We start from the raw sequence: 23922 nt of genomic DNA, 5'->3' as shown, positions 1-23922 counted from the left end.
GCCTTCACAGCTGGCTCAGAGGTGTCTGCATCAGCCTCAGACTAAAGACTCCTCAAGTCCACGACATATGGGAGAATGTTCCAAAATCTCATTCCTATGTCCATCTAAAAACTTCTTTTCCTCATCCTCTCCTCCGGTAGTACGAGAGCTTTGGTAAGAGTCATTAAGATTAGCGGGGTTCCTGATCTGTGCCCAATAATCCCTCTCATCTCTCCTTTCCTTTGTCAATTTTCCTCTTGGTTTTTGTCGCCTATGTCCTGTGAGAGTTCCACATTCCTTGTACATCAAAAATAACTTTCCGTCCAAGGGTCTCCAGTCGCACCTTAACGAACTGAGTAGATGCCAGTTCATCACGCTCTGCCCGTCACAAAATGCTGTTTACTTGAAAATTTATGTCCAGATAGTAAAACTTGGTCGAGAGGAACTGTGATGGTTCAATTCTGTCATGTCGCTAAACCGTCTGAAACCCGCCTAACGGCTCCAGCGAATCATGCACCTGCCGCCGGAGAAGTATACGCACTGGCTGCAACTGGTGGGGCCCTCTGGGACTCATTTCAGATGGTGTCGCTTTGCAAGCACGGTCTTCCCTATCGAGCCATCAGAAAGGAAACATCTGCCATTACACAGGGCATCGACCTGGCGAGCATTTGGACTTGTCAAATAGGTACGCTGCCAGAATATTGCCCGCATCTCGTGGTTGTGCGGTAGCGTTCTCGCTTCCCACGCCCGGGTTCCCGGGTTCGATTCCCGGCGGGGTCAGGGATTTTCTCTGCCTCGTGATGGCTGGGTGTTGTGTGCTGTCCTTAGGTTATTTAGGTTTAAGTAGTTCTAAGTTCTAGGGGACTTATGACCACAGCAGTTGAGTCCCATAGTGCTCAGAGCCATTTGAACCATTTTTTTGCCAGAATATTGACCCAGTATTGGCTGAGTTCAGCTTGTATAAAGTGAAGATAAATTGCATCAAATGAACTGTTGTATTCTTTTCTCGCTGGGAACCTGTTGTATGGCTGCAGAATTTGGTTGCAGATGTCCTACAAATTTTGTTAAAATGTGCAGTAAGGCATATTGTGATATGGACAACGATACATGTCTGTGTGGGTGCTACTGTCAAGCTGGAATGCAACTGTATTTTTTTTTTAGTTTGTACAAATTCATATTGACTAACATCGTAGGCTCCATGTTATGTCACGTTGCCGACTGAATTTCAGTTACTGTGTTCGTCACTAACCTGCGTTTGTGATAACTGATAAGTGTTCATTGCAAATGTTTTGACTATTGTACATGATGGGTGACCCCATTTCGATTAAACAGTGTTTCCTCAAACCTCTGATATTTTCAAGGACCAATCTGGAGTTTTAAAATCCTAATGATCAGGGTGCTTGGAGAAATAGACTGAGCAGGAAAAGAATCCATGGTTGATATTCTTCTAACTGTGGTCCAATGAAATATTGCAAAACGTCTAAGTAAATGTTAGAGGTAATGGATTTTTCATCGAACGAAAAAGGATACCGGCCAGTGTGGCCGAGTGGTTCTAGGCACTTCAGTCTGGAACCGCACGACCGCTACGGTCGCAGGTTCGAATCCTGCCTCGGGCATGGATGTGTGTGATGTCCTTACGTTAGTTAGCCTTAAGTAGTTCTAGGGGACTGATGACCTCAGCTGTTAAGTGCCATAGTGCTCAGAGCCATTTGAACCATTTAAAACAAAACGGTCCAAAAACCTTGTTATGCATGAAGCCGCACCAAACATTCACTTTTTCGCTGTCTCACTGTAACTGTACAGTAGCATGTGGAGACTCTGAACCTCATTTACGGACATTATGCCTATTTAGCATTCCACTGGCATAAAAGGTGGAGTCATCGGTGAAGCATATGCGATTTAAGCTATCGTTAGCGCCATCAATCCTGTTGAGAATCTCAGTTGCAAATTCAGCAAGTGTCAGCAAATCATTCGATTGCAAGGCTTGCACTTTTTGTACTTTGTTAGCATGCAACCTAAGCCTTTCATGAAGAATCTTCACCACACTTGCTTGAGGTATTTGAAGTTCACGTGATGCTTGACGACTTGATTTAGACGGACTCCGTTGAAACGATTGCCGAACACGGTCAACAGGAGGCCTGCCACTTCGAGGACGATCTTCAACGCTGCCTGTTTCGTTAAACTTTGCATACCATCGCTTTATTGATTTTACGTCAGTAGGGCTGCGTCCATAAGAAGCCCGAAATTTACGCTGAACACTAATGGGCGATTTCGTTTCGTGAAACCAAACCACACTTGGGCTTTCTCCTGCTTCGACGCCATTTCGCCACAACTAACATGACCTAACAGACCGCGCCGGTGTTGTGGAGCACTAGCGGCATCCACTGGTCACAACTAATAACATTAACCTATGTGACGGCATCAAACGTAACTTATTATTTTCTTTCTTTCTTTCTCGGACCTGTGTCCCGCTCCAATGCGGGGTCGGCTTTATGACGGATTCGGCAGTGTTAATGGCAGTGTGTGGCCCGATGCCCTTCCTGCTGCCACCCCGTATCCCCCAGGATGGAATTAGTGTACCCCAGCTGTCTGCGTCTAGTGTAAGTCATGAAACAGTGCGAACGTTTTCAAATGTCTGTGAGTCGTGTAACAGAGGCGGAACTTGGCGACCAGCCCGGTATTCACCTAGCGGGATGTGGAAAACCGCCTAAAAACCACATGCAGGCTGGCCGGAATACCGGCCCTCGTCGTCGATCCGGGGCCGGCGCGCCTACTCGAGTCCAGGAAGCAGCGCATTAGCGATCTCGGCTACCCTGGCGGGTATCAAATGTAACTTATTATGTCAGACGGTTATTCTGTTATAAATTTTTATAACCAGGGCAAGACTTTGTGCTCACCCTGTATTTCCACACTTGGATTTCTGTGTATCTGTAGCAGGCTGGTAAAAATGTGTTCGTAGGTAACAGACACGGGGTGGACGGCGCTTCATTCGGCAGCGCAGGAAGGCAAAGAGGGCGCGACGCAGCGGCTGCTCTTCTCGATGGGGTCCCACGTGAACGCCCAGGACGCCGACGGCTGCTCAGCGCTCCACGTGGCGGCCGCGTGGGGGCGCGCCGGCGTGCTGCGAGAGCTGTTGGCCGCGGGCGCTGACGTCGCGCTGCGCATGGCGGACGGGCGGTCGGCGCGCGACCTGGCGCAGCAGACGGGCCACTTCGCGTGCGCCAAGCTGCTCAGCAAGCACGAGAGGCGCATGCGCAGGCGAGGCCTCGCCACGCTCAGCGCGACGCTCGGCGTCGACACTACGGACACGTGCGCCTGACGACGACGGCGCGGAGGAGGGGCGCGGATTCCGCGTGCGGCTCGCAACGACGGTGGTGCAGACTGTCCATTTCAACCTGTCTCTGCTCTCGACCACAGCAAAGATCGTTCTTATTTCGAATACCGCATGTGAGGCAGTAAAGGCGTTATAGTTGTGAATTTTCAACTGTACAAAAAGCCTAAGTTTTCGACACTTTACGAACATCCGTGTCGCGTGACACGTAGACACACATTCCATTAATTCAGGAACACGATGTGGCTCCACCTACTAGAAAAGATTTACAGAAAGAAACACCAGAAACGTCAACTGTCACCGAGACGAGGGATGGTGCTAATTCAACAATTTGCTTGTGGACTCTGTCTTCGCCTTGCTGGAACGTATCCCGACGTCTTCTCATTCTTGGAGTGAACTGACAATTGCTGAATTTTTAACTGAAGCTGCAATTACATTGCCTCGACGGTTACTCCATGTGAGACACTGACTTTCACTGAGCAGCAGAAATTAGCATCAATTACCGTCATTTTGTAGTGTTGTAAGCATGCTGAGCATGAACTAACAGTTGATCCTAAAATGTGGTTCCTGTAATTGCCATGTGGTGCATGTTCGATGCAGAGAGCTGCCATCTTCCTGGAATTGTCTTACTTCGAATAGTTAAAACATTTCAGAAGTTCCTGAGCCATTTTTTGTTATTCTTAATCACTTTTTTTTATATCAGAAGCATGTTCCCTGAGGAGTCCATACGATTCATTAAGTTATGAAAAATGTGCATTTGCATAAGCTGACGTCTCTCACATTGACACTGTCCATTTGTAAAAGAACGTCAAAATTACATAAATTTTATTTGTATACATATATTTATCTACCTCATTAATAAATTGTTGCAGAAATTACCTACAAATTTTAAATTAATTCCGTCGCTCTGCACACGACCTCTTTCCAAGATAATGTTATTCCAACTGAATCGGAAAACAAACTGCACAGGAAGCTGTATGTGTTTACGAAACAACAAACATCTTTGCGCCGAAAATCTCAGTTACAGTGTTCAAAACTAGTGAACTATTCTGCTGAAGTTGTCAGTAGCAACTATGCAAAATAACACATCGTTTCTCATAACCAGTTACTGCTACTATGTGTACACAACCACAAATGTCGGTAGAAATATATAAAGAATAGTATTGTATGCTTTGACTGCAATAAAAAGGAAGTAAGTTACTTTGTAGAATTTCAGTTGTCCTATGAGCATTATTACAGATTTTAATGTTTGAAGTTACAACAACGCAGGAGGCCAGAAAATAAGTGTTTCGAGACGAGACTCTTCAGAGGAACGGCGGGTGGAAAATTAATCAGTGTTAAGAACCGTTTCTGACGTGTATTTAAGTATCAACGAAGCATTGGTGCAGGTTTCTGATTTAAGTTGATAGTAAATCGATGTATTCTTATAAATCAATTATTTTTACTCCTTTCTCATTAAGTTAGCGCCTTTAGCTCGTAACGTAATTTCAGTTGTGTACACAGATAGAACAACACAAGGTTATCTTCGTTTCGCTTGTTACAATTACCATGCAGTATCTGATTTTTATTTCCTCGTGTACCAGACATGTTTCAGTAAAGACAACCAGACAACGTTAAATTTGGTTCAAATGATCAAATGCTAACACACAGTTGCAGTTTCATAGTTGGTGCAAATTCACTCGTGATTTCACAGTTAGCCCAATGCCACGGCTCATTGTTGCTTAGCATCATTCTTATAAACTATTATCTGAGTATGCGATGGTTAGCAAATGAAATATTCCCTAGTCTATGAAACAGTTAAAAATATGCTTACATCTCGCTTAGCTCCACTTACGCGGCCAGGAGAGCTTATCAAACAGCAGGAGGCAAGTCCTGTGGGAACGGTGGTGGGGTGAACGGTGGTGGGGTAACCTTGCAATAGGAAGCAGCTGTGTAAGGGTGTGTGCTCCATGTGGTGATGACTGTGCTGTTTAATGGTAGTTGCGACCCATCTATCACTCGTGGAACTGCCGTGAAACCGAGGTGTAATTACGGCCTTCCAAGACTCTAGCATTTTAATTTTTTTTTTACAATTAAACATGCTTTCGGCCTCGCTACTCGCTAATCACTTCTGCTCTCCATAGCCCGTGTCTTCTCGGTCAGTGTGTCGTTCTTAACACCTACCTTTTTCGTGCCACTTCATGCTATTCCCAGTGCTATAGAGCCTGCAGTATTCACCATAGCTTTGTCCCCTAAAAAGCATGTGACAATTTTTTCTAGCGCGTAGTAGCAGTAGTAGTAGTAGTAGTAGTAGTAGTCTCCAGTCCGAATACCGGTTTGGTGCAACTTTCCATGCAACTATATCTTCTGCAGTCCTCCGCAATCAACAGCCATTTAAACCTGCTTACAGGTCTCCCTCTAAAATTTTTACGCTTCCACACTTCCTTCCATTGACAATTTCTTTATATCTCAGACTGAGTCTTTCCAACCAATACCTTCTTTTGGTCAAGATGTACCATAGACTAAGTTTTTACTCAATTTGATGCAGTAACTCATCATTTGTCACCTGATCTACCCATCTAATCTTAAGAATTCTATAGAATCACATTTCAAAATCTTGTGTTCCCTTCTTGCCTGAAATGCATACATGTCGTAGTCAGGGAGTTGTTACAGGTCAGCCGGCAATTTTCGAGCTGTTGGGAGCAAATACACAAAACAAACTTCCAGTGAAGACAGGTTGATTGTTTTCAGTAGCACCTAATACTGTCACAAAGCACCTACGAGAGGCACGGATTTTAAGACTCGACGAGATGCTCGCGGTAGGAGACTCAACGATACTCGGGGTCTGCTCATTAACACGGTTTATTTGCAACCAAACTAACGACTATACTGAAGGCTAATTCTAAACATTTGAACAGTAAAGGGCGCAACTGGTTGCACAACAGAAGTCAGTGTCTAACCCTGTAGAGTGAGAGATGACAGAAGCAGCTAACACTAGTAGAATTGTAAATACAGACGTTGAGGGCATCACAAAAAATGAGAGACACAGTCTTACCGGAAGTTACCGAACCTGGCAAAGAGCGACACGGGGTTTGTGAACCGATGTTCTGACTGAGAACTCTCTCTGAATACAAAAACGTTGGTTTTTAAAGGACTGTGGCGGGGCACTACTTCTCGATTCGTAGAATCGGCCCAGCAATCCATGAGCACTTCATAGGCTTCATCCAATCTAACATGTGGTTGGGCACCTCTGACCAACCACATTCAGAATCTTCTCCTTTTCCTACTCGGTAGGTAGGGATTTATCTGGACTTTACATTAACAACCTCCCTCCCCCTCCCCCTCAGGGGGCTCACCACTCTTTGGTGAGATCGTACTTGGCTACCAAGGGGCCCAAGCCTTTGCATCTCTTCCTCCTCTTCCTGCTGCATGTCTATCATCCTGCTATTCTTTTTCCACTCCCTTGGGGAACATATATTTGGTATTTTCGGGAATGCGTTCTGAAGTTTGGGTAGCCCAGCATCAGAACACTCCTTCACCTGCTTTCCTTCTTTCTCCATTCTCCGTCTCTTACCCTTCCTCTGCTTCGACGTTTGAGATCTGTCTTTCATTCTTCGTCCTTCCTGTGTGCTCCTGAAGGCCGACCTAAGCGTTTGACGCGTAACAGGTGGCTGGGTAAAGAGTAATTTCAAACCCCGTGTCGATAGGTAGGGTTCACACGTACACTCTGGTACAGGCCATGGCCAAAGAGAGGTGACTACCTGAACTGTTACCTTCCCAATAGCCAGCTTGTTCCTCTGTCCGGAGTTTGGGAGGTGAAACCTAAGGTACGAACGGTGACCTAAGGCGGGTGATCCCCCTCTGAGGGAGCCCACAGTCGGAAGCAGCGCGTCTTCGGAGACGCTGACAATCATGAGAGATTTTTTCGCAATGAGCCAATAATCTACTCAGTCTACGTCTAATAACAGTAAATGGAATGAGGCTGCATATTCAATGACTCTCCCAGTTGAATAACAATTCCTCATGGTGTCACATACCGAAGGAGATCAGTCTTTTACTACACTTAATCCGTTTATTACTCGTGTTCGATGCAGTTGCAGGCCCTGTGAAGTCCTGCTCTCGCTCGTAATGATACTTCGTTTCACGAGACCAACTGTGATTTTCAAGCACAGCAACTGCTTGCAGCTTCACTCCCCCACAAATATCCTGCTGGATATTCTGTGTTCTTTGCATATTGTTATTTACACTCGGCTGCTTGACGGTCTGATGGAGGGGGGAAATCCAACACACTCTCTCGGATCTGGGCGTCACTGTGGTCCATTGGGTAATGAAAAATGTTGACACAAACTTAATTCCTATGCGCAAACTTTTCTCACATTTGAGCGAGTAGTGCTTGCATCGAAGATTAAGGCAGGCTATGAAGTCATCACAGTCGAACCCTACGTTCCAAACCCGTTGCACTGCTGCCAGTGTCAACGTTATAACCGCACTCGCACGTCCTGTCAAAACGTGGCCAAACGTGTTACTTGTGGTAGAGGTGCTCTTGAGGGCGACTGCCCGCCTGCTTCTCCACACTGGATGAACTGTAATGAGGACTACTCCACCGCTTCCTGTGAGTGTCCCGTGTATCTCGATGAGCGGGCCGTTCAGGAGAGGAAAAAGTGCCTTATCCTGATGTTAACAAGTTGTTGGCTAGTCGAAAGCCCTGCATTTTACCATCTATCACTTAAAGCACTGCTCTTGGTACGTTTAATTAGTTCTGACTTCTAGGGGACTGATGACCTTAGAAGTTAAGTCTCATAGTTCTCAGAGCCATTTTAACCACTTTTTGAACCTCCATTTCGCCAGTGTGCACTGCCAACCGTTTTTCTGCCCTGGAGTCTGCAGGCCAATCCAGGGAGAAAGCCAACGTCTGTGTAAATCACATGGAACTGGATCCTCCAGCCCTTGGATTCTATAGCAGTAAGTCTTCAAAGGCTGGCATTCGGCAGCTGCGGAGGCGACTGCCCTTCGTTCTCCTTCCCATTTCCCGTTACGACTCTTCTCCAATAAAATGTCAGAACCAATGAAATGTTAGATCCAAAAATAAGTAATTACAGCTGCTCTTGGGAATTGCAGCGACCGGTTGTTTTTTCCACCACGAAACAAAATTGCGTTCTCACGACTGCTTTGACCTCTAGCGGTTCCTTCAGATACGTTTTGACCTTCCCATCCTTGAAGATGACATTATATCTCATAGTGGAGTCACGCTGATCATTCGGGATGACGTACATAGCCAAGCCATCTCATCAACCACAGCTATAAGCTGTTGCTTTCCATATTTTCCTTTTCTCGCCCGGCCCGTGCTCGCCCGGCTCTTCGTCATTCACTGCCCCCAGGGCAGATATTCTCCAGATTATTGGTCAGCTCCCTCACACCTTTTCCCTTTTTGCTGCTCAGCGATTTTAATGCCCACTAATTCCCTTTGGGGCTCTTGAAAATCTGTCAGAGACGTTCCTCCTTGGCTGATCTACTCTGTCAATCAGCCTCATCTGTCTTAACACTGGAGCACTCACATAACTTCCAGACTCCACACACACACACCTATTCCCATATGGACACCTTGTTACACACTGCCCAGCTCGCCCGCCGTCTTGTGTAGTTCACTCTCTCCAATACATACTCGAGATACAATTTCCTGTGCACTAGCCATTTGCTGACTTCCACCCCACCTGTGTCTAACCCAATCGGTAGATTTTAAGGCTGACTGGGGGTTTTACGCCTCTCTGGCAACATTTGACGAACAAAATTTCCCCAGTTGTGATGATCAGGTAGAGTATCTTACGAACTTTATCCTTAGAACTGCAGAATGTTTCATACCTCACACTACTACTACACCACGCCATGTTACGGTCTCTTGGTGGACTGTGGCGTGCCGCGACGTGATTCACACATGGAGACGTACTCTGTGCGTTCTTAACCATCATCCTAAAATGGCAAAATGTATTTGTTACAAACAGTTGCATGCACATTGTCGTCACTTTATTCAGGATAGCAGAAAATCTAGCTGGGCTCCCTTTACTAGTTCTTGCCTAGTTTTACTCCCTCTTCTGTCGTGTGGGGCAACCCCCATTTGCTCTCTGGGACCAATGTTCATTCCCTGATTTCTGGCCTGACCATAGCAGTTGATGTCATTGTGGACTCTATTTCTATGTCAATCACTTTGGGCCTCTATTTTTCGAAGATTTTGAGCCTCACCCACCATCATCCCACCTTCCTCCCTCAGAAACGAATAGAGGAGGCATGGATGATATCCTTCTCCTCTCAGTGAATGCTACAATGCCGCCTTTACTATGATGGAACTTGACCGTGTCCTCACCTCATCCTGATGTTCCGCCCCAGAGCTGGATGATGTTCACATTCAAACATTGCAACACCTCTGTCTTGCAGGCAAGCACTTTCTCCTTCATATGTACAATCACATTTGGGCAGATGGTACGTTTCCCAGACTCTGACGTGAGGCCAGTCGTATCCACACCTAAGCACTCTAAGAACAAACACCTTCCTTCTAGATAATGCCCCATTTCCCTCAACAGCTATGTTTGCAAGGTGATGGAACATATGATTCATGGCCGGCTGGTATGTCGGCTCAAGTCTTGCATTCTACTAACCACTGCACAATGTGGCTTTCTTGCACGCCGTTCTGCAGTTGACTATCTCGTCACTTTGTCAGCCCATTTCATGGACTGTTTTCTGCAGAAATACCAGACTCCGGCCTTGTTTTTTGATTTGGAGAAAGCCTACGCACCTGCTGGAGCATGTACTTTATGCACGTGGGGCTTCCAAGGGCGCCTGCCCCATTTCCTTCAAGAATTTTTAAAAGACAGAGTTTTCAAGGTACATGCGGATTTTGCCTTGCCGGACATGATTATACAGGAGAATTGCCTCAAGGCTTCGTCGTGAGTGTCGTCCTCTTTGCTATAGCCATTAACACCATTATAGCCTGTCTGCCGCCAGGCATCTCCGGCTCCCTTTTCGTCGACGACTTTGCGATCTATTACGGCTCCCTTAGCGGCGTCTTCAGCGATGTCTCGACAGTCTTTACTCGTGGAGCAGCTACAATTGCTTTCACTTTTCCACTGACAATACCGATTGTGTGAATTTCTGGCGGCGCAATGGGTTTCTTCCACGGTCTTTACACCTTGGACATGCTGGTCTTCTGTTAGCTGACACTACGAAATTCCTGGGGCTCATGCTTGATAGGAAAATTTCGTGGTCCTCCCACGTGTCTATCCTGAACACACGTTGCATTCGATCCCTCAATGTCCTACTTATCCTAAGCGATACTTCCTGGGGTGTGGATCGGACCACTCTCCTCCATTTATAACAATATCTTGTCCGTTCGAAACTAGGCAATGTGCGTTTCGTTCATTCATCTGCACGTCCGTCAATCTTACGCCGTCTTTGCACAATCTGGCATCGTAGCCACTGGTGCCTTTTACACTAGCCCGGTTGAGAGTTTCTATGTAGAAGCTGCCGAAAGGCCACTGTCATACCAGCGTGGTGTCATTCCCAGTGGTTACGCATGCCGTTTGTCTTCCATGCTCAGCCACCAATTCTACACTCCCCTTTCTTGATGACATCCTTGACCGCCAGTACAGGGGGCGCACTTCTCTTAACTCCACGAGTTTCCTTTCGGCTACTGCTCCGCAGCTTAACTTCACGCTACCTGCCACTTTCCCGACGGGTGTGTATCCTTCACCGCCTCGGCTTCGTGCAGCGGCCCGTGTCCGTCTTAGACTTCATTCGCTTTCCAAGGACATTACTCCGGGTTTGATCCACTGCTGTAACTTTCTCGACCTTCGCACGTAACTTAGCAATAGCGCCTTCGCGTACACTGATGGCTCTACAATGGTGTCTTCGTCATTGGCACCGACCATTTTCGGCATCGGCTTCCAGAAGACGGCTCAGTTTTTACAGCAAAGCTCTTCGCCCTCTATCGGGCCACCCAGTACGTCAGGCGACACGGGCTTTTTAATTGTCATAAGCTCCGATTCTCTCTGTGCCCTTCAGAGCCTCTGTGTGCTCTACATAGTCCGTACCTTAGTGCACTGGGTTCAAGAAAGCTTCCACTTGCTCGCTGTTGAGAGGGCCACGATAATGTTTAAGTGGGTTCCTGGTCCCGTCGGTCTGACGGGAAACAAGACTGCAGTCTCCTACCTCGGCCTGCTAGCTCTTCCATTCTTTCGTATGATCGTGTTGCCGTCTGTCGGCAGACGGAGTCACTTTGGCATCACTACTGGTCTTCTCTTCACGGCAACAAGCTCCAGGTAATTAAACCTCTCCCAACGGCTTGGCCGGCCTCTTCTCGGCCCTCTCGTCGAGAGGAGATCAATTTAAATAGGTTGCATATTGGATACTGTCGTTTTTGCCATCGCCATTTGTTAAATGTTTCCCCACCATTTTGTACTCACTGCCATCAACCTTTGACGGTTCGCCATTTGTTGACACAATGCCCTTTTTTTAACCACTTACGTTTCAGTGTATGTTAACCGTCTGAGTTGTTCGCATTTTCGTTTTAGCGAACGATGCACGGGTCGTCGATAGCGTTTTACTTTTTATCTTTTGTAACTATATGGTGAAGGGCATTTAATCTTTGAATTACTTTTGAATGCATTATGGGAACAGCAGTGATCAATGTCTTATAAATAATTACTACTAAAAAGTCTTGATCACGATTTATTTAACAAGGTGACCGGTTTCGACCACTACTGTGGTCATCTTCAGACCATTGAGTAGGAACCTCTTTCTGTTGGAGAATCACCAACAGAAAGAGGTTCCTACTCAATGGTCTGAAGATGACCACAGTAGTGGTCGAAACCGGTCACCTTGTTAAATAAATCGTGATCAAGACTGTTTTTAGTAGTAATTACTTAATCTTTGGTTAGAGGGACCTCCGCTGTCTCTGCGGCTTAATTTGAGGACCTTTCTCCAAGGGGAAGTCCATGTTTTTAGCTCTCTTCCCTTCTGTTGATTGGGCTTAGCGAATAGTCACTTTTACTAGTAACTTCTTTCACTTATTGGTGTTCTAAGCTTATGATGTGGGCGCTTAAGGCCTCAGTTGTTTTTGCGGTCTAAAGCAAAAAAAAAAAAAAATTAACAAACTGTAAGTTTGGAAGCAACTGAATTCAGCCGAAAGCTAGACGTCACTGCCATCCCCCTTATGGCAAGCAACATGTTTGACGTCACTCGGCTCTGCCCAGAGGCCTTTCATGAGTTTGGACCGCTGTTGTAGCACTCTAACCAGTGTCAACCTACTGACGTTGCGGTTCTCATGGGCACGTATCAAGCTTGCTACGTCTGCTAAGACGTGTCTTCTTGTGGCCATTTTCTATTCTGAGCCCTTACAACAAGGTGGTAGGTGGTGGAATTACCAGTCGATTCGCCGAAGTGAAACTTCTCGCCTGGGACAGCTGCCCAGGGGGTCTGAAATTCACGGGGCTTCCACTTTTGCCTGCTCTATGCATTATGTCTCTGATTTCCTGTCTTGTAGTGGCCTTGGTGGCTTCCATCAGCCTTAAGGTTAACAATGTACAAGTCATTACATCGTCATTACATGACTTACATACCGGGTTTCACTTCTGCACTAGCCTACATTCCACACAAATATCTTCAGAAAAGACTTCATAACAGTTAAATTTATATTTGATATTCATAAATGCGTGAGGCTTCATCAAATCGCAGAAAAAAATAGTGCTTTCCTATAACAAGACAGAATATATGGAGTACGGTCACCGAAGTGAGAGATGGATAGAAGTAAATCTTCGGAAGGTTAAGAGGACACAGAATTTTAAATACGATTACCTGGGAAAATGGATCCAGCTCAGCGGACTGGATGAGGCAAACAAAGGCAAAGCCAGGAAACTAGATCCGGCCTACAAGCTAACACAGAACAAATAAAACAAACGGGCGTAATCGTACAAGGCCAAAATGAGGCATTGTAAATCGGTAATACAGCCTGAAGAATGGTACGTTTCGGAGTCTCTTGCTTTAAACCAAAAAGGGAGCTTCAAGAACTCGAAAAGGAAGAAAGGAAGATTCTGAGGAAAATACCCGGACTACAGAAGACTACTGGCGGGGTTGGAAGGAGAGGGAAAACGAACAACTCTACGGATACTCTGAAAAGATCACGGACACAATGAGGAAGTGGAGATTGAAGTTCTACGGTCACCTACGAAAGAGGATTGGATGAATGAGTGCAGACTGACCAAAAGTGAGGTTGAAGGCCACATCTAAATGGGTAGATGAGATGAAGAGGAATGCAAGGAAAGTTGAAATTACGCAATAGATGGTTCACAATAGAGGTCTGCTCAGAAGCAGAGTAAAAAATATAAAATTATTTCAAGAGAAACCACCAAACAGGAGGCCCAAATGGATTATTTCTGTGTAGGAGAGGAGAAAAAGAAGTGAAGGAATGAACAGGTTCTGAGAGGAGAGGAGAAGAGAAGAAAAGCCAAGGAGTCTTAAGTTCTTAGCGGTTCATAGTTTGTTAAATTCAGAAATAAAACAAAATACCTCTTGTTATCTCCCTCCTCCTTCCTTCTTCCCCTATTGTCCACATTAAACAGTGCCCAGTCAAAGTAATTAATAAGCACAATCTTTTATGAAGATTTGAGAGGAGCGAAGATTACAATAAACTTAAAGAGTACTTAGCTTGTCATGTTGAGATGGCTCCAGTTCTCCTTGTCTACGGGTCATATTCTTGAAGCTGAAATTATAACATCAGGTCCTCACGGGTCGTTTGAACTAAATAAATTTGAAGTGTGTTGTTGCAGAATTTTTTTACGTAAATATATTTTCCACTGATTCTATCACATTTTAGTATACCGTGCAGAACTTTTGTTTTTCACATCAACAAAGCAGAAATTACATTGTTCGCATGTATTATACAAAAGTAGTCCGATCACATCAGAGGCAAGCTTACTACTCCCTACACTATGCGAAAATAACAATATTACAAAGGGTTTACAATTTTTCTTAACTAATGAACTCCTACTAGTTTTTGTTACATTATTATTTTCCATTATTATTTCATAAATTAATCCAGAAATAAACATAATAAACAGTACAGGATTGCATAATCAATAAAAGAAATTTTAAGCGTGCAAATATTTCGTAACTTCAAATATTTCTAAAACAAATAATTTAAACGAACAATCAGAAATAATACTTACTGATTATAACATCGAAACTAAAGTATTTTATAAAGTTATTACTTTCCATAAATTTTTGCTTTAAATACAGCATACAGTGTATAAACTCAAATGAAGTTTTCAGAAAATCAATTGAGATAATAGTGACCTGCCCAAAATTCGAAAAATAATACTGGTATCTACAACTACTGTTGCGGAAAAGTAATGCTAGAGGATGATGTTCCGTCACACTGTTTTTCATAAATTATTACCTTACTACTGCAGTCTGCATTTTATGTACACTCTATTTTGGCCATCAATAGTTACTTTGCTGCCCAAATAGGAAAACTCATGTACTACTTTGCGTCTCATTTCCTAATCCGGTTCCCTCATCGTTGCCTGATTTAATCCGACTACGTTCCATTACCTTTATTTGATTCTGTTCTTGTTTATCTCATATTGTCTTTTCAGAACACTACCCACTGAGTTACAGTTCTCTTAAAAGTGCTTTGCCACCTCTGACAGAATTATAATGCCAATGGAAAGCGACAGTTTTTATTTCTGTTCCCTGAACTTCAACTCCTTCTCAAAATTTTTCCATGGTTTCCTTCAAAGCTTGTTCCATGTACAGATTGAATACCATCGGGGATAGACTACACCCTTGTCTCACTCCCTTCTCAACAATGGCGTACCTTTCACGCCCCTCGACTCTCATAACAGCGGTCTGGTTTCTGTACAAGTTGTAAATAATCTTTCGCTCTCTCCTTGTTACCTTCAAAATTTTAGTATAATCCAGTCAACAGTATCAAAAGATCTCTCTAAATTAACAAACCGTAGGTTTTCCTTTCTTCGACCTATTTTCTAAGATGAGTCGTTGGGTCATCTTTGCCTTGAGAGTTCCAGCATTTCTTCAGAATCGAAACTAATCTTCTCCAAGATCGGCCTATAGCAGCATGTCCATTTTGCTGTATATAATTCGTGTCAGTATTTTCAGACATGATTATTAAACTCTTGGTTGGATAGTATTCTTACCTACCAGCAACTGCCTTCTTTGGAATCGGAATCATTATTTCTTACTGAAATCTGAGTGTATTTAGCCTGTCTCATAATCTTGCGCACCAAGTGATATAGTTTTGTCATGGCTTTCTCAACCAAAAATACCAATAATTCTGAGGGAATACCGTCCACTCCATGGGCCTTATTTTCACTTAGGTCTTTCACTGCTATGTCAAATTTTTCTCGCAATATCATCAATCGCATCAATTAAATAATATTGTTCTCAAGTTTGTTCCCTTTACATAAACCGTTCTATGTTCCTTTAACTTTCTCTTCTACTTTCTTTGCTTAGTACTGACCTTTCATCTATGCTCTTGATATTCAAACAGTTGCTTCTCTTATCTCCAAAGGTCTATAATTTTCCTATTGCCTACATTATTTCTTGGCCATTTTGCACTTCGTGACACTCATCTTTTTTAGGCACAGGCATTTATATTTCCTTTTGCCTGAATCATTTCCCGCATTTTTAAATTTTCTCCGTTAGCCATTAAATTCATTTCTCCTAAGTTATCCAGGGATTTCTACATGACCTTGTCGTCTTATATATGTGTGATCAACTGCTGTTTTCCCTATTTCATCTCTCAAAACTACACATTCGTCTTCTTCTGAATTCTTTTCCCCTGTTCCAGTGCAACATTGCCTAATACTTCCTCTGAAAGTGCTAACAAACTCCGCTTCTTTCAACTTACCCACATATCTCCTTATTTTCCGTTTTTTTAAATTTTCTGCTGATTACATTTCATAAAAAATATAGTATGGTTACACACCACATCTGCCCCTGGAAATATCTTTCAGTTTAGAGTTTGGCTTCGGAATTTCTATCTTACCATTATAGTTGTATAACCAATCTGAAAAATTCCTGAGTCCCCCAGGTCTCTTTTACGTTTAAAACCTTGTTAAGCAATTTTTAAACAACGTGCGATCATTAAATTATTTTCTTTGGAAAATTCTCTGTCTCGTAGTGAAAAATTCCGCAGTGCCGAAAAATGGCCTTATGTGATAAGTGTGGAACATGTGAGGAAGGTGAGGGTAAAGGCCCGAAGATTATGTAGCCTCAGCATTGGTAGAGTATTCTGCTGTTTATGAAAAGATTCTTGGCCCACAGAAAATATTGTTCCAACGTCCGCCCAAGTAACAGTGTGTTGATAGTCGTCATAGTTTTTCCAGTAATGAAATGGTTGTTTCAGGAGTTAATGGTTGTTTCAGGAGGTAATGGTTGTTTCAGGAGTTAATGGTTGTTTCAGGAGTTAAATCGTGGTGGTATAAAAAGAACAAAAAACTTAACTGCACAAATAATTTCCTTCGTTGTTGCTGTATTCCTTTGTTTATTACTTGAAGCTTCCCAATGTTGGTAATAAAATTTAAGTTTCGAATACTATTTCATAACCAAATGCTTAGCTCAAGATTGAGCTGTAACAGTATTAGGCATTGGACAATGAAAATTCCAGCTCTGTGAAGTCTTAATAACTTGGAAGGCTCATTCATTAACAGTGAATTCAACAATTATAAAGCCCAAATAGCGACAACCACCAGACGGAAGGTTATTGTACAATCATTAACACTGAACAAAAGTTTCATTTTAATAGTTAACGTTATTCGTGGGATGTATTGTTGAGTGACAGTTATTTAGATTGTGTTATTGGAGGTCATGTAATTTAAGAAAGCAGAACAGTGTGAGCCTCAATGAGACATTAAGAAAAGCAGTAAGTTGATACTAACAATATTTTGATTGCGTTCTACTGATGGGTTTAATATCATCTGTTGCGATACATTCTCTTCCGGCGTCGTGTAATAACGAAGTGTAGGGAGGAAACTCTCCCGCCCACCTCATGAATCGTGGGCTTTGCCGAGGTGGGGTGGCTTCCGTGCCTCAACGATACATAGCCGTACTTTAGGTGCAACGACAACGGAGGCGTATCTGTTGAGGGGCCAGGCAAAACCTTTATTCCTGGAGAGGAGCACAGCTTAACCGGTAGTCGCAGGGCGAACAGTCTGGATGATAGACCGATCTGGCCTTGTAACATTGGCCAATGTGGCCTTGCTATTCTGGTGCCCCTAATGGCTGAAAGCAAGGGGAAGTTAAAACCATATATTTCATGAGGACGTGGAGCTCTACCGTATGGCTAGATGATGGCATCCTCTTGGGTAAAACATTCGGAGGTAAAATAGTGAACCATTCGGATCTCTATCTTAATTGAGTAGGTAGGTTAGAGAATTTAAAAAGATAAGTGGGTAGATTGAAGTTCGTTACAGTGGGAATTAGTGAAGTGAGGTGGCAAGAATAGCTAAGACTGACGCATAGCCAACACCGCACTCCCCTCCGTACTACAAACAAGTTAATTTGCCTACTAGCCCGCGGACGAAGGGATTGAAAGGAAATTATTCAGCTACGTAAAGGAGATGAAAATTTGTGATGGGTGACAGGACTTGGCAGTAGGAAGAGAGGGACAAATAATGGGAGAACATGGACTGGGAGAAAGGTATGTGAAGAAGCTGCCAAACAGAATTTTGCACAAACATAATTTAATCGTTGCTACCACTTAGTTCGAAAATTATGAAAGAAAGTTTTATATGTGGAAGAGATCTCGGGACATGGGCAGGTTTCAGACAGGTTATACAGTGGTAAGACAGAGATTTCGAAACCAGATTTTAAACACTGGACTCGCATTCGGGAGGACGACGGTTCAATCCCGCGTCCGGCCATCCTGATTTAGGTTTTCCGTGATTTCCCTAAATCGCTCCAGGCAAATGCCGGGATGGTTCCTTTGAAAGAGCACGGCCGACTTCCTCCCCCATCCTTCCCTAATCCGATGAGACCGATGACCTCGCTGTCTGGTCTCCTTCCCCAAACCAACCAACCAACCAACCAATCAGATTTTAAACTGAAAGATATTTCCAGGGACAGATGAGGACTCTGACCATCCTTTATTGGATATACACTCCTGGAAATTGAAATAAGAACACCGTGAATTCATTGTCCCAGGAAGGGGAAACTTTATTGACACATTCCTGGGGTCAGATACATCACATGATCACACTGACAGAACCACAGGCACATAGACACAGGCAACAGAGCATGCACAATGTCGGCACTAGTACACTGTATATCCACCTTTCGCAGCAATGCAGGCTGCTATTCTCCCATGGAGACGATCGTAGAGATGCTGGATGTAGTCCTGTGGAACGGCTTGCCATGCCATTTCCACCTGGCGCCTCAGTTGGACCAGCGTTCGTGCTGGACGTGCAGACCGCGTGAGACGACGCTTCATCCAGTCCCAAACATGCTCAATGGGGGACAGATCCGGAGATATTGCTGGCCAGGGTAGTTGACTTACACCTTCTAGAGCACGTTGGGTGGCACGGGATACATGCGGACGTGCATTGTCCTGTTGGAACAGCAAGCTCCCTTGCCGATCTAGGAATGGTAGAACGATGGGTTCGATGACGGTTTGGATGTACCGTGCACTATTCAGTGTCCCCTCGACGATCACCAGTGGTGTACGGCCAGTGTAGGAGATCGCTCCCCACACCATGATGCCGGGTGTTGGCCCTGTGTGCCTCGGTCGTATGCAGTCCTGATTGTGGCGCTCACCTGCACGGCGCCAAACACGCATACGACCATCATTGGCACCAAGGCAGAAGCGACTCTCATCGCTGAAGACGACACGTCTCCATTCGTCCCTCCATTCACGCCTGTCGCGACACCACTGGAGGCGGGCTGCACGATGTTGGGGCGTGAGCGGAAGACGGCCTAACGGTGTGCGGGACCGTAGCCCAGCTTCATGGAGACGGTTGCGAATGGTCCTCGCCGATACCCCAGGAGCAACAGTGTCCCTAATTTGCTGGGAAGTGGCGGTGCGGTCCCCTACGGCACTGCGTAGGATCCTACGGTCTTGGCGTGCATCCGTGCGTCGCTGCGGTCCGGTCCCAGGTCGACGGGCACGTGCACCTTCCGCCGACCACTGGCGACAACATCGATGTACTGTGGAGACCTCACGCCCCACGTGTTGAGCAATTCGGCGGTACGTCCACCCGGCCTCCCGCATGCCCACTATACGCCCTCGCTCAAAGTCCGTCAACTGCACATACGGTTCACGTCCACGCTGTCGCGGCATGCTACCAGTGTTAAAGACTGCGATGGAGCTCCGTATGCCACGGCAAACTGGCTGACACTGACGGCGGCGGTGCACAAATGCTGCGCAGCTAGCGCCATTCGACGGCCAACGCCGCGGTTCCTGGTGTGTCCGCTGTGCCGTGCGTGTGATCATTGCTTGTACAGCCCTCTCGCAGTGTCCGGAGCAAGTATGGTGGGTCTGACACACCGGTGTCAATGTGTTCTTTTTTCCATTTCCAGGAGTGTAAAATGCAAACAGCAGAAATCACAAAGAGATAGACAATTTAGAAGATGGGAAGTGGATAAGTTTAAATAGATGTTGTGGGAAGTTTCAGAGGGAGTATTACGAGGGTCACTCCAAAAGAAATGCGCACTATTTTTTTTTTAAATCCATCTTTTATTCTACATGTTTGAAAGTTTTACAGTGTGTAGATACATCCCTTAGGAACAATATTTTCATTTCTCCACGTAATTTCCATCCCTCTCAACTGCCTTACGCCATCTTGGAACCAGCGCCTGCATATCGGCACGGTAAAATTCTGGACCAACCTATTGGGGCCACTGTTTGGCAGCGTGCACAAGGCACAAGGCACAAGGGAGTCATCATCTTCGAACCTTGTTCCACGATGAGAGTCTTTCAGTTTCCCAAAGAGATGATAGTCACATGGAGCCAGGTCAGGACTGTAAGGCGGGTGTTTCAGCGTTGTCCATCCGAGTTTTGTGATCGCTTCCATGGTTTTTTAACTGACATGTGGCCGTGCATTGTCGTGCAACAGCAAAACATCCTGCCTTTGCCGATGTGGTCAAACACGACTCAGTCGAGCTTGAAGTTTCTTCAGTGTCGTCGCATAGGCATCAGAATTTATGCTGGTTCCACTTGACATGATGTCCACAAGCAAGAGTCCTTTGTAATCGAAAAACACCATAGCCATAACTTTTCCAGCAGAAGGTGTGGTTTTAAATTTTTTTCTTGATGCCACTCCATTGATTGCCTCTTCGTCTCTGGTGAAAAATGATGGAGCCATGTTTCATCACCTGTCACAATTCTTCCAAGAAATTCATCTCCACCATTCTCGTACTGTTCCAAAAGTTCGCTGTATACCGTTTCTCTTATTTCTTTGTGAGCCACTGTCAACATCCTGGGAACCCACCTGGCACAAACCTTTTTTAACGCCAACACTTTCAGTATTCTGCAAACACTTCCTTCCCCAGTCCCAACGTAGCGTGCCAATTCGTTCACTGTGATGCGTCTGTCAGCAGTCACCACTTCGTTAGCTCTCTGCATATCGTCTGGAGTGTGTGCAGTACTAGGCCTGCCGCTGCGAGGACAATCCTCAATATTGCCGTGCCCGCTTTCATCACGTAACCTGCTTGCCCACCGACTAACTGTACTGCGATCGACAGCAGCATCTCCATACATCTTTTTAAACCTCTTGCTGATGTTTCCCACTGTCTCGTTTTCACAGCACAGGAATTCTATGACAGTACGTTGCTTCTTACGAACTTCAACTGTAGCAGCCATCTTGAAGACATGCTGTGACGGCGCCACACACTGGAACAGGTTGAACTAAGTTTGTAAACAAGCGGGAAGGATTTATCTACACACTGTAAAACTTTCACACATGCAGAATGACAACTGTATTTTACAAAAATAGTGTGCATTTCTTTTGGAGTGACCGTCATAGAAGCCGCTGGACTTCCTTCTTCCAACACGAGCTCGTAGAAACTCCAGCAATATTACAACCACAGTTGTGCTATGGCTGTGAAGTGAGCTACTTTAACGAGCTGGCTTCTTTAATACGAATATTGTACAAATATGCTTGATCCGCTTTTGAAGCAGAGACCTTTGATAAATAAGGGAATCTTTCTGTTAAGTGGATTTCTTTGGCAATAGACGCATAGACATATCTAGAAGAAGAAAACTGAGCAAGTAGTTATCTACAGATGGTAAGAATTCAAAATAATGAAATGCACTGCCGATGTTCTTGAGTTCAGAACTGGAAACAACGTTCTAGCAATGCTCTGCTCGACACCTGTGATTACCGCTAAGGCTGAGGATACACTGAGTTGACGGAAGCGTGGGATACCTCCTGATACGGTGTCGGGCCTCCTCTCGGCCGGTCTAACGCAGAAGCTCAACGTGGCATGGACTCTGCAAGTCGTTGGAAGTCTCTTGAGGAAATACTGAGCCATGGTGCCCCTATAGCCGTCCATAATCGCGAAAGTGTAGCTGGTGCAGGATTTTGTGCTCGAACTAACCTCTGAGTTACGTCCCATAAATGTTCCATGGGATTCATGTCAGGCGAACTGGGTGGCCAAATCATTCACTCGTATTGTCCAGAATGTTCTTCAAACAAGCTGCAAACAATTGTGGCCCGGCGACATTGCGCATTGTCATCCGTGTAATTCTATCGTTGTTAAGGAGCATGAAGTCCATGAATGGTTGCAAATTGTCTCTAGGTAGCCGAACGTAACCATTTAGAATCAATGATCGCTTCACTTTACGCAGAGGACCCAATCCATTCTATGTAAAAACAGCCTACGCCATTACAGAGCCACCACCAGCTTGCACAGTGCTTTGTTGACAAACTGAGTCCACGCCACAGTCGAATCCTACCATCAGCTCTCACCAACTGAAATCGGGACAAAAGTTTTCCAGTCGTCTAGGATCAAATCAATACGGTCACGAGCCGAGGAGAAGCGCTAAGGCGAAGTCGTGCTGTTAGCTAAGGCACGTCGGTCATCTGCTCCATAGTCCCTTAATGCCAAATTTCGCCACGCTGTCCTAACGGATACGTTCGTCGTATGTCTCGTATAAACTTCTGCGATGATTTCACGCAGTGTTGCTTGTCTATTAGCACTGATAACTCCACGCAAAAGCCGCTGCTCTCCATAGTTCAGTGAAGGCCGTCGGCCACTGCGTTGTCTGTGGTGAGAGGTAAGCCCTGAAATTTTGGTATTCCCGGAACACTTTTGCACTGTGGAACTCGGAATACTGAATTCCTTAACTATTTCCGAAATGGAATGCCCCATGCGTCTCACTCCAACTACCATCCCGCTTGCGGCCGTAATCAGGTCGGAAACCTTTCCACACGAATCACCTGAGTGCAAATGACAGCTCCGCTAATGCACTGGCGTTTGTGTGCGCGATACTTCCCCCATCTGCATACGTGCATATCGCTAACCCATGATTTGTCACCTCAGTGTACTTCCCAAATCTGAGGGAGATAGACATTTCTTAAGAAACACAGCGATTTCGACTAAACTGTGTGCCTTAGGTATGCTCTCAGCAGAGAAGGCATGATTCAGTAGATATTTAATTTCAGCGAGAACTCGACTGACTTGCTTGATTCAAAGACACACACAATGGACTTACTGTACAAAAACTGCACTCCAGTATCAAATGTATGTATGTTTCTCTATCGTAGACAGATGGTACTGATTTCACTTTTGGTCAATATAATTTACTTGTTGTTGTCTTTTTAATAAAACTGTGAATTATATGAGTTTTGTAATCATTTGCATAAGCACGGGCGACTTTGAATTTGCATGTGAACCGTAAGTTAATACAACCGTAAGTTAATACAACCGTAAGTTGTATTAACCGCCGGCCGGAGTGGCCGAACGGTTCTAGGCGCTACAGTCTGGAACTGCTCGACCGCTACAGTTGCAGGTTCGAATCCTGCCTCGGGCATGGATGTGTGTCATGTCCTTAGGTTAGTTAGGTTTAAGTAATTCTAAGTTCTAGGGGACTGATGACCTCAGATGTTAAGTCCCATAGTGCTCAGAGCCATTTGAACCTTTTGTATTAAACATGAGCCGACACTGTTAAGATGTAAGTTAGATGTCGTACAGACTAAATCTAAAATTAAATACAGTCGGGGATAGAGGAAATGGAGAATGAAAAAGATAAGCTATCACTGTAAATAGTGTCCGACAAACCGGAATTACGTTGTCTCTGCATAAAAGGAACACTACTTGCTATGAACAGGCACATGATAGAAAATAGCGAAGATCAGTCCATAACACCCATAATATTCAGTTTGAATGCACTTTGTTGCCAGAGTGATGTCTACACTACGAGTAATACCATAAAGAGATCACAGCAGATATTGACAAATACCGCTTCAGCAGCCGGCCGCGGTGGTCGTGCGGTTCTAGCCGCTTCAGTCCGGAATCGCGTGACTGCTACGGTCGCAGGTTCGAATCCTGCCTCGGGCATGGATGTGTGTCATGTCCTTAGGTTAGTTAGGTTTAAGTAATTCTAAGTTCTAGGGGACTGATGACCTCAG

General features: G+C 44.9%; 1 protein-coding gene across 1 annotated transcript in view; it reads left to right on the top strand.

Annotated features, from left to right (window-relative positions):
• LOC126235148 (ankyrin repeat domain-containing protein 29-like) overlaps nt 1–4044 on the top strand; it is a 54093-nt gene extending 50049 nt beyond the window's left edge. Inside the window, exon 5 of the mRNA XM_049943881.1 lies at nt 2939–4044. Within this exon, the coding sequence (XP_049799838.1) occupies nt 2939–3298 (360 nt within the window). The 3' untranslated portion in view covers nt 3299–4044. The remainder of the gene's footprint in view (nt 1–2938) is intronic.
• Nucleotides 4045–23922: the final 19878 nt, after the last annotated feature.

The sequence above is a fragment of the Schistocerca nitens genome, chromosome 2, assembly GCF_023898315.1.
Source record: "Schistocerca nitens isolate TAMUIC-IGC-003100 chromosome 2, iqSchNite1.1, whole genome shotgun sequence".
NCBI lineage: Eukaryota > Metazoa > Arthropoda > Insecta > Orthoptera > Acrididae > Schistocerca > Schistocerca nitens.
The sequence above is the reverse complement of the archived record's forward strand: the minus strand, read 5'-3'. Positions and strand labels throughout refer to the sequence as shown.